Below are 12,493 nucleotides of genomic sequence, written 5' to 3'. Positions count from 1 at the left end.
ATTTAATTCAAACGTGACTTTGACAATGACTACGATTACGCCCCGTTTCGGAAAGCCAATTTTCTTACTCCAGCTGTTTAAAGTCTAGAACTTAGCCAAATCCCGAGCTCGGAAACCGGCCCTTAGAGTTCTTAATTCCTGCTATAAGTTCCTATGATATTAAAGATACGTTCAATACTGGACTCTGAATCAGCAATCTCCTTGTATAAGGATATTATCCCCAAAGATTCCAACCTTTACCGGCCAGGATAGCCGAGACCACGTTGAATCCTTCAATCTGCTAACGCTATCTGATCGTGGGTTCGAATCCGGCCAGTAGGCATGAACGTTTGATCATCCCATCAAATCACCTCTGCTTTTTCCATTACACATTTGAATGCGGGAACCTCATATGGGCATCCTCCGCAATAAAATAAATAAATAGAATTCTCTTTAATGGAATGATTTGAAAATGAATTTTACAAAATTCGATATGAAATTATTATTGATTGCAATACATTACTGATCAAATAGAAAACGAGTGATTTATGCTAGTAGGTATTGCACGAAGTTTTGGCAGAGTCTTATCGTTTTGTTGCAAGCAGTGTACGGAAGCGATATTTTTGCTGGTATGTCAGACCTGGAGCTCGGTTTCCCCTCGCCAACCCTCATCTTAGTTTGTGAAATACTGCTTGATCTTTGGCTGTTTGCTGAACGCGATCACGTGGCTCTCTCAGCAAACTTTCTGCAACTTTTCTACAACTTAGACTCCCATTATCCTGCACATTATAACAAAAGTTGAGTTCGCTAATAATCGCAGTCTTTTTGCTCCTCTTTGGCGGGAAACTGTCGCCTATAGTTATCAAAGTTGACTCGAAGCTTGTCGAGTGCACAAACCACTAACCTACTCTCCCAGCTCCAATCACTGCCTTCTCTTCCCTCTTTGCATTCATGAGTATTCCTGTCTCTATCGATCCGCTTCAAATGAATGCTTGAGAACTATTTTTATATGGAAATAAAATGAAATGGAATTTTTTCCCTAAAAAATATAACAAAAAAGAAACAATAAGATAAAGCACTTATTGCATTCGCATGCATATATTAAAAGTATATGTTGAATATGTATATTAATAGGTTACTGGAAAGAGAGGTTTCATTTTCAATGATTGATGAAATAATCGATTTTGCATGAACATGTCTATTATGATAGACTAAAGGAACTTCTTGAACGAATATTGAGGGAATAAGAAAGAGTAACCTGGAGTAGAATAAATGATTTTTTTCAGTATAAGAGATATTACAAAATAAACTGAGGATAGTCTCTTAATTAAATACTATTTGTGATTTTTGAGAACTCACAATTCAATTCAACAATGGATTTGCCGTTTCTGGAATTCTCGTACATTATTTATTGGAAATATATATATCAAATTTCAATATGTTAATATAATAATCTCTTGTTGATTTAAAAATAAATTTTTCCCTTCCCTTGTTTCTTATGTCTTTCTCTAACTGTTTTCCCAGTTTATTAATAAGCTTCAACCAGAAGATAATAATACTTGTTGAAGTTACTTCGGGTACAGGTTTAAATAGCTATGACTGTTGTTGAAATGCAAAAACTTGAATTCGATGAAATTTTTAGGAAATCACTCCTATTATCATTGCCATAAATAGTTATCCAAATCCGCAACCAGGTCGTCCATCACCAAAAGTAGCGATAATTCCACTCACCAAAATCTCAGAGAATCAACAGTTTAATTTCTGCAATCAAGTTTTCCTTGTATTTGGTCCCAATTACAGTAGTTTAATTGGAGCTGTCTGATGTCTGTAGTGTCTCATTCAATTAGGAAGTGGATATTCTATTTTCGTAGCATGCAGAATCATGTACTAACTTCTTTGCAAGTATAGTATATTTTCACTTGTCATAGTATATTTTGTCACAGGATCAGTGAGTCATATTCTAATAGAATATAAGACTGTCTTTAGTTAATTGGGACCTAAATATTCTACATAAATATTCTTATCCACTCATGTTGACAGTGTATGATGTTATCTACACATTTCTCCTCCACTATAGCTCATTCATATTTCTCTCTTTTGATTTTTTTGAGGTTGATCCCCACATGAGCTGATACTTGCGTGGTAAGAAGGATGATTAAATATCACCCTCACATTCTTTCATATATCCTATGACTGTATTATTTAGTGGAATCACTGGAATATATTCTCTCGAATCTAATCATTTATTTTATTCATTTATTCTTATGGCATTTATCGGCAGAGAGATCCTTTCGGATGTTCTGCCTTGCCGTATTACCCAATGTCATTTCCTATCAACACTCAAGTTTATAGGTTATGTATTGGGTTCTTAATCTTTTCTCACTAAATATTTGCACTTTTACTTTCTGAGTTTTCATTTTATAAAGTCTTGGAATCAATAAAATTTATTTATAAACACAAATTCTCATTTAAAAAGCAAACAAATATAAAATATAATAATTATATTCCATAACTATTATAGAATTGTATCTTATTGTTATGCAGTCCAATAATATTACTCTAGCATCCGTTAAATTGTTATACTCATCATAAGCATAAGCAATATTTTGGCATTTTTTGTAAGATCTATTTGAATTTAATGGCGGAGGATTGAGATATTTAATTTTATGCTAATTTGAAAGTCGGAAAGAGGATCTGTAAAACTTGAGAAGGAAGAACCAGCACTCGCCAGCCAGATGCCACCATAAGAGGACCCCAAATATTTTAGAGCGAAGTACCTTATTAATAATTTTGTAAATTAAAGTTAAAGTAAATTATTAAATTTCTTAAAAGACTTCGTGATGCTATTGTGAAGCAGAAGTCATTTTTCATTTTTATTAAATTTATAACCCCTTGGAGGAGACGATTCCGGCTACCATATTCCCGGACCACATGGAGTTGGATCGACATCGGCGGCTTACAAGAAGATTTTCGACACGTGAGTGATTAAATTTGAATTTAGTGATGGGCGCCCTAGTGCTTCGAATAATCTGATGATCAAAGCTAGCTCGCCGAAAGGGTTATTATAAATTGAGAAATTAATAAGAGTAATACTTGCGCAAGTAAAAATTAGTATTAAAGGTATTTAATTGAAAGAAAAATATAGATCAATATTTTAGAAATTTCTATTTAATCAAAGAAGTACGAAATCTAGGCTATCAAACGTATGCATACAATATTTAATTTTTTTGCAATACAATTTGCGATAATTTATCATAGTTCTAATTCACTAGATGAATGGCTCTACCTATTTCCGTCAGGTGCCGAATCTTGCACCCTGAGATAAAAATATATATTCGATACAAATAAATCTACTAAGTACTAGAGATTTTAATATATATATATATTTGGATTATTAGTGGCTAATTTATCAAGCTGATCTTAGAGCACATATTTTTGATTGAATTATCCAAGTCGACAAGTATTAGCAAGTACATGTCACAGCTACATGCCAAAGAATGCATATGATTTCAAGATAAAGGCACATGGTAATGATTCGTGCCATAAATCTAGAATATAAAGTTTAGCCTGTGATATTTTTATTGATTTCAATATTGTTCTATTTTTATATTATATTTTTTATCGCTCTATATATATTTTTTGCCTCGACTGATCTTTGCATTATTTATGTAATATTGTATGAAATTCATGGTGTGCAATTTATTTTTTATTCCTCAACTCTATAGTATAAGTATCATTTATATATATATTTATTGTTTATTGAATTACAAGTTATTGGAGAAGCCCATATCTAGGCCTATCAAGATTTTTAAGACTGAATACTATTAGAAAACCACGACCTAATTATATTAAATCTCATGCTTTACCGACTGATGCCAAGCAGGAGGCTAATCGTTATTTAAATATAAGAATAACGTGACAGAAAGACATGTCGTACCAACGTGGGACTGATGATGAGAGCCAAGCTCATTGAATAATTATTTGAAATTAGGTCAATAACCATATGAAAATTATAGATAACTTATACGAGTTGTGAGGAAAACTGGCGAAGGAAAATTTGTATTACTTTTTGGGGAAACAAGAGCTTAAATAGAGAGAAATTATATGTTTTAAAGAAAATTTTATATTATTAGTACTGTGAAAAATTACATGTTTATAGAGAGAGATTATATTTTATAAGCCTAAACTGCTATTACTTTCTAGTCAAAAATATATTAGGTGTTTAAGCCGGTTGGAAAATAAGTCGCAGCCTGTAAACTAACCAAGAATAAATCAACAAAACATTGGGGCGCTAGAACATTGTAAAAAACTTAAGTATAAATACCTTGTTGTAAGAGTATCCAAACACTTTACACATCACTGTTCACTGTAAGTCCCGGTTGTGTCTCTTTTTTAAGCATTTTCGCTTATCATTTTTTATCACTGTTTAATTAGCATTTATCCCATTTGACATAATGAATCACACTCCCGCAAACTCTGAAGTTTCATATATGTACGGCGGTTGCACAGATCCCACTTTGTCGACTCCGAGCACATCAAACCCCACCACGGTAGATGCCAATACGCCACGAGAAAGGGAACCAGGAAGCGTCGGGTCGATAGTTTTCGATCCACCAGGTCTGCAACCTCTATCCTCCACTCGAATCGACGCCGCTGACACACCCTTGAATCAACGGATAGTAGAGATCAACTTTGAAGGGGGCGAGGAGCAGTCTGCAGAACCCGCATCGCCGGAGGCCGAGTCACACCTGGGCAAACAAAGTATATTTTCAACCACAGAATTAGATCCGCTTCAAAAGGTAATAATGGAACAAACGAGTAGCACTTTCAACATTATGTTACAAAAAACAATGGATAGTATGATGCAGGAGATTAAAAAGGAGATTGCTACAGTAAAAGAGGAAAATAAACAGACAGTGGAACAGGGTATGAAAGAGACCACAGGCGCTATAAAATCAGTAGAACAACGGTTGGATAATATTGAAACTAAAGTAGAGCGTCATAGGGAAGAGTTAAAAGCAATGATAACCCTACAAAAAGAAAGTCAGGATAAAGTTACGGCAGGATTATCGGAAAGGTTAGATACGGTTACATGTGAACTCAATGAAAGGATAGACAACTTAAATACACAAATCACTACACCTATTCAGGATATAACAAATAACATTAAGGCCGATTGCCACCAAGAAATCCACAAACAGATTACCGTTGCCAATCAAAACTTAACAACTACAGTTGACAAAAATATTAACAATATTAAAGAAATACAAAACAAACAGATTAATATGTCCACAAAAATGAACCAACTGCAAGGTAGCATCAATCAAAACACTGAAACCTGTAAAGCTTTAAATGGAACTCTACTAATTCAGAAATCCACTCTGACTCAACTAAATCAAGAAATAAACGCAAATAAAATTACACATAATAGTCAATGGCAGATAACACAGGAAAAATAATAGCATTGGAAAATCATATTCAACAACAACCTCAAGGAATTCAAACAGACAACCTCAACGTACATAGTATATTACAAGGACTAGGAAAATTTGATAACACTGATCGCCATTTGCAACCTCAACCATTCATTGATCAGATAAAATTAGTACAAACTCTTGCACCTACCTCTTGGAATTTTTGGCGTCTCCGTTTGACTAATTTATTGATTGGCGAACCCCTGATGTTCTTTCGGAGTAGAGTCCATGAATTTACATCATTGGATGAGTTTGTAGCTGTCTTCCTGGAACAGTATTGGAGCAGAAGTAAACAGTTGGACGTGCTAGCGGACATTATATCATGCGATTTCAACCCTAACTTAGACGGTGCATGTACCACTTTCGTCACTGCCCTACAGTTTAAAAATTCTCAATTGAGCGAGCCCATTAATGAATCGGCATTAGCAAGTATTATTTTAAGAAGCTACCGTATCAAGTTAGAATGGCACTCGCCACACAACCCATTACTGATTGTAAGCAGCTGATAAATCATTTATATGGCATACAGTCTGTGATGGCAATATCAAACCACCGTTCAGACCAGAGATACGCACCAAATCAACATAACTCAAAATTTAATCAATATAACAGCCAAAATTATGAATCAGTACCATATGATTGCTCACGACCTACTCCTCAATTTGAACACCGAAATGATCATAACACAATAATAATTGGAATAATAGAAGCTTTCAAAATGTCAAACAAATCATTATCCACAGCAAACCTACAAAAGAAATTATATTATGGCCGTGATCGATTTAACACAAATAATGATTACACTCAGAATAATTACAATAGAAATTACAAACCGCCACCTCATCAAATAAGTACAAACTACACATTAGAGCATGCGTCCAGATCAAATAAACAAAAGACACAAGATAACCCACCACCAAACGCAGAGAAGACTACAGCTAAAAAATTACGAATACATGATAACCCCGATACAACCCACGCAAGCTCAGAAAAAATAGATAGAGAAAATAAAGATACTACAGCCTCATATACCACCTTTGTGAACGGTTTACCGAAAATATTAGAAAAACAGAAGTCAATACAAGACAGCCTACCATCAAAAACCGCCGCCCACCATGCAATTAAAACCAGCCGCAAGCAACAACCCATTTTAAGTATATTGTTTCCCGCCGAAGACCCATCACCGCAGGAAGAGCAGCCCGCACATCAAGAGACCGCCACCATACTACCCGCTTTGAAAGTCACACTCGCGCATCAAGAGACCGCCACCGCACCCGTGCATCATTCGACCCCACCAAGGCACCCCAAGGAACCCAGGATAGAGGACCAAGAGGACGGACTACCGGATAAGAGGAGCGACCACCGCAAGGCCCGGAGACGCAAGCGCCCGAGGACACCGGACGGCCGACATCAGGACGGAGAGGACGGCATTCGGGAGAGGAGCATGCATCGCAAGGCCCGGAGGCGGAAGAAGCGACGAAGGAGGAACCGCGCGCGCCGATGGAAGCCGCATGCACGCTTCAAGGGGGCAAAGGAGGACAACCGACCGACACCGTGGAAGACAGGAGCGGACCGACGGCGTGCATCCGCGGCACATACGTTTCAAGAGGGCAAACCAGCTATGTGACCGGCAAAATGGACGTAATAAATGGGATAAAAACGGAGCTACTAAAAGGACTACTACGGATTCATGCATGGGCAACAACGAAATGGACTACTTATTGAGATTGATGAAGAATGGAAAGTGTCTAAGAAGAGTGAAAGAAACAAGGAATTATATTAATAAAATGGAAGTACCTGACTATTATATGTGGAAAGATTATATTATTAAAGAACTGATTAGTGTTTTGATTTATTGTATTGTGTGGATTACCATGGCTGTGATAATATTGAAAAGTGATGCTATAATTAAGACCGTGTTATTGTTGAAAGAGTTTATTAGTGTTGATTGGAAGTGTTGTATTATTGAATTGTTTATTATGATGATGAAGCCTAATAATGAATTTAAGTGGGTAGTATTGAAAGAAAATAAATGGAAGACTTTGGATCAATTAAAAGAAATAATTATTAAAGGAACAAGGAGTTATTTGAAGAAAGGATATACCAGATACCAGGGCTTTAAATTCATGATGAAAAATTATCAACTAGGACAGCCTCAACAATCAACAGCAGATAACCTAACCGGCCTTGTAGCTATAACAAGCAGAAAGTCAAAAGATACGGGAAAGCCACGAAATTTCTACATGAAATATCACAGAATTTCAAATAAATACGATAAGAAAATCAAGGAAAACACCACTATCAAGCCAATTACTAACCTTCCTTAATAAATTTAATATTGGTATAGGACCTCGTGGCAACAATCCAATGTTTAATTCCTTCCAGCCGTTAGAAGCCTGCAATAAGGAAAAGAACAATTTTTAAATATGTAATTAAATTATATACATCAGATAAAAAAGGACACAAGCGGGGATAATAAAATTAAAATTTGTTAATTACCTTTTTAAGAGAAAAAATTGAGCAGTTAGGTTAATAGTTATGAAACTCGACAGCGAATTCTGTAGAACCAGTGACCAGCTGGCCAAAGCCACCCAAATCAAACGAATGTAATGTCTGTTGAACATATGTTTATAAAAAGAAATACTGTACCCAAAAAGTTATTTATTATTGTTATTTATTATATTTATTAATGTCGATATATTTATTTATATGTTTTATATTTATTACTTTTAATTATGCCACGTTTGTTACCTGAAAAGAGTTAAAGTGAATACAAGCTACCAAAAAAAAAAAAAAAAAAAAAAAAACCAAAGAGCCATTAGCAAAAGAAAAGTATTGTACCTGATGTATAGAAAATTATTTATATTAAGACCTAAGAAATACTATAAGACATAAGCCCAGAAGTTTGTGAATCGAAATTATTGTCTAAAAGGAATCATTTGTGAGAATTATGAAATGTGTGTAGTTAAGTTGGTGGCCCTGCAAGCGGCGAATTTAAAATTACTGTGTTGTAAATGTTGTCAGGAGGAGTGCGTTTAGAAGTTTATATTTATGATATTTTTATGTGTGTTGAGGAGGAGAATTTGTTATTGTTTTTGATAAAGGTATAAAGGAGATGCAGCAAATATGTCTGCGAAATGTGATAGAAGTAGGAGAGTATAATTTATAATAAAGTATAGTGTATATCAATGTATTGAAGGGTGGGTTTTCATTAAAAACATTGTGATTCTCAAATATTTTGAATTCAAACCCAGGGGCGCGTGTAACATATTTAAATCTGGGTAGATGAAAAGCCCTAACAGAAATAGTAATAGGTCTAAAATAAAGTAATTGGCTAATATCGCCAAGCAGATAATAACAAGATTAGATAGCATCAGCTTGTTCTGGCTAAATGGTACAAGAACTTAAAAGGATTTGAAGGAAGTTTACTACTCATAAATAGATTATTATAAAATATTTGAAGATTGAGGTTATATAGATGTATTCACGGATCGGTGACCTAGAGATCGATCAAACCGAAGAACGTAGAATCTGACCAAAACCCCTTGGCAGAGCTTTATTGCATTCGGATGGTGTGCAATGTGAAAAAACACCCGTCCACGTGGCTAATTATTAGGTAGCATGGAATTAATATTAATATATAGAATATTAACTAGCATGCAAAGAGCATAAATAAAAAACCAAATAAAAATAATTAATGTATTCAGGAAATAAGAGTTACCAGGCGCATGAATACCTAATAAAATTTGCATGCACCAATAGTAAAACGGCAGTTAATCGGCGGCAACTGTAGGCCAATTCAAAAATATTTATATATATTTATATAAATGTACTAGATTTTGTGTAAAAATTGTGTAATCTATGTTATCAATATGGCTCGAATGCAAAGAAATTATTAATCATATAATCTAAGCAATATTTTGGCATTTTTTGTAAGATCTATTTGAATTTAATGGCGGAGGATTGAGATATTTAAATTTTATGCTAATTTGAAAGTCGGAAAGAGGATCTGTAAAACTTGAGAAGGAAGAACCAGCACTCGCCAGCCAGATGCCACCATAAGAGGACCCCAAATATTTTAGAGCGAAGTACCTTATTAATAATTTTGTAAAATTTAAAGTTAAAGTAAATTATTAAATTTCTTAAAAGACTTCGTGATGCTATTGTGAAGCAGAAGTCATTTTTCATTTTATTAAATTTATAACCCCTTGGAGGAGACGATTCCGGCTACCATATTCCCGGACCACATGGAGTTGGATCGACATCGGCGGCTTACAAGAAGATTTTCGACACGTGAGTGATTAAAATTTGAATTTAGTGATGGGCGCCCTAGTGCTTCGAATAATCTGATGATCAAAGCTAGCTCGCCGAAAGGGTTATTATAAATTGAGAAATTAATAAGAGTAATACTTGCGCAAGTAAAATTAGTATTAAAGGTATTTAATTGAAATGCTTGAGAACTATTTTTATATGGAAATAAAATGAAATGGAATTTTTTCCCCTAAAAAATATAACAAAAAAGAAACAATAAGATAAAGCACTTATTGCATTCGCATGCATATATTAAAAGTATATGTTGAATATGTATATTAATAGGTTACTGGAAAGAGAGGTTTCATTTTCAATGATTGATGAAATAATCGATTTTGCATGAACATGTCTATTATGATAGACTAAAGGAACTTCTTGAACGAATATTGAGGGAATAAGAAAGAGTAACCTGGAGTAGAATAAATGATTTTTTTCAGTATAAGAGATATTACAAAATAAACTGAGGATAGTCTCTTAATTAAATACTATTTGTGATTTTTGAGAACTTACAATTCAATTCAACAATGGATTTGCCGTTTCTGGAATTCTCGTACATTATTTATTGGAAATATATATATCAAATTTCAATATGTTAATATAATAATCTCTTGTTGATTTAAAAATAAATTTTTCCCTTCCCTTGTTTCTTATGTCTTTCTCTAACTGTTTTCCCAGTTTATTAATAAGCTTCAACCAGAAGATAATAATACTTGTTGAAGTTACTTCGGGTACAGGTTTAAATAGCTATGACTGTTGTTGAAATGCAAAAACTTGAATTCGATGAAATTTTTAGGAAATCACTCCTATTATCATTGCCATAAATAGTTATCCAAATCCGCAACCAGGTCGTCCATCACCAAAAGTAGCGATAATTCCACTCACCAAAATCTCAGAGAATCAACAGTTTAATTTCTGCAATCAAGTTTTCCTTGTATTTGGTCCCAATTACAGTAGTTTAATTGGAGCTGTCTGATGTCTGTAGTGTCTCATTCAATTAGGAAGTGGATATTCTATTTTCGTAGCATGCAGAATCATGTACTAACTTCTTTGCAAGTATAGTATATTTTCACTTGTCATAGTATATTTTGTCACAGGATCAGTGAGTCATATTCTAATAGAATATAAGACTGTCTTTAGTTAATTGGGACCTAAATATTCTACATAAATATTCTTATCCACTCATGTTGACAGTGTATGATGTTATCTACACATTTCTCCTCCACTATAGCTCATTCATATTTCTCTCTTTTGATTTTTTTGAGGTTGATCCCCACATGAGCTGATACTTGCGTGGTAAGAAGGATGATTAAATATCACCCTCACATTCTTTCATATATCCTATGACTGTATTATTTAGTGGAATCACTGGAATATATTCTCTCGAATCTAATCATTTATTTTATTCATTTATTCTTATGGCATTTATCGGCAGAGAGATCCTTTCGGATGTTCTGCCTTGCCGTATTACCCAATGTCATTTCCTATCAACACTCAAGTTTATAGGTTATGTATTGGGTTCTTAATCTTTTCTCACTAAATATTTGCACTTTTACTTTCTGAGTTTTTATTTTATAAAGTCTTGGAATCAATAAAATTTATTTATAAACACAAATTCTCATTTAAAAAGCAAACAAATATAAAATATAATAATTATATTCCATAACTATTATAGAATTGTATCTTATTGTTATGCAGTCCAATAATATTACTCTAGCATCCGTTAAATTGTTATACTCATCATAAGCATAAACAGTATTTGAAGGATGTAAAATCATTTTCCTATCGAAGAATAGATTCCAATGTTATACTATTAAAAATTATAATGAAAAAATTAAAAATGAATATTCTACTTTTGATTGTTCGTTAGTTGCGAATGTTGCTAATTTGATGTGTATTTGGTTGCAGACACGGACAATCAGCGAGTGATAATCCACGTGAAAGACGTGAACGATGAGCCACCCTACTTCATCAATAGGCCGCTGCCCATGCAGGCAGTGGTGCAGCTCAATGCACCACCCAACACGCCTGTCTTCACGCTGCAAGCCAGGGACCCCGACACCGACCACAACATACACTATTTCATCGTCAGAGACAGAAGTAAGTGCCTCCTTCCATTGTCTCCAAATGATAGAAAATTAGTAGTTATTTTAAATTAATATTTTTGAGAGGGTATATTGGTTTAGTCAGTATTATGAGTCAGAGAGGAAATCTTGGTTCAAGTCTATACTCTTGATAGAGATTGTATATGAATGTCCGAATCTCCCTCAATCATCAGCAAAATATTTGTGATAGAAACTGGAATTAAATAAGAATTTTTGAGAGGGAATCTTGGCTTTCAGTAAGTATCATAAGTCAGAGAGGAGATCTTATTTCAAGTCTTTATTCTTGATTTGCAATAAGAACTGAACGATAGCATTAAGTGCCTGAGTCTAGGAGTTTATTGTTTTGAAGTAGATAAACTTTTTTCTCATGGATGGAGGACGTTGATTCTCGTATCGATTAGTTCTACCAGACCTTGTGACTTCCAATATTGATGTATGAAGAAAAGAGATGAAGACATTGTTGTACAATCGATTGAACTCAAAAGACACAAGATTGATGAAATAATGAAATACAAAAAACTGGAATTGGATATAAGTTTATGAGTAAATTAAGTTCTTTGAATGGATGAAATTTCTCAACTCCGTCTTATAAAGGAAGGTTTCGTTCCATAAATTAATAGAAGAACT

General features: G+C 34.1%; 1 protein-coding gene across 1 annotated transcript in view; it reads left to right on the top strand.

Annotated features, from left to right (window-relative positions):
• LOC111046550 (neural-cadherin) overlaps positions 1 to 12,493 on the top strand; it is a 680,352-nt gene that overhangs the window by 136,553 nt on the left and 531,306 nt on the right. The window contains exon 5 of the mRNA XM_039422881.1: positions 11,670 to 11,861. Within this exon, the coding sequence (XP_039278815.1) occupies positions 11,670 to 11,861 (192 nt within the window). The remainder of the gene's footprint in view (positions 1 to 11,669; positions 11,862 to 12,493) is intronic.

This window comes from Nilaparvata lugens, chromosome 3 (assembly GCF_014356525.2).
Source record: "Nilaparvata lugens isolate BPH chromosome 3, ASM1435652v1, whole genome shotgun sequence".
Taxonomy (NCBI): Eukaryota; Metazoa; Arthropoda; class Insecta; order Hemiptera; family Delphacidae; genus Nilaparvata; species Nilaparvata lugens.
Note: the sequence above shows the minus strand (reverse complement) of the source record. Positions and strands in the feature narration are given on the sequence as shown.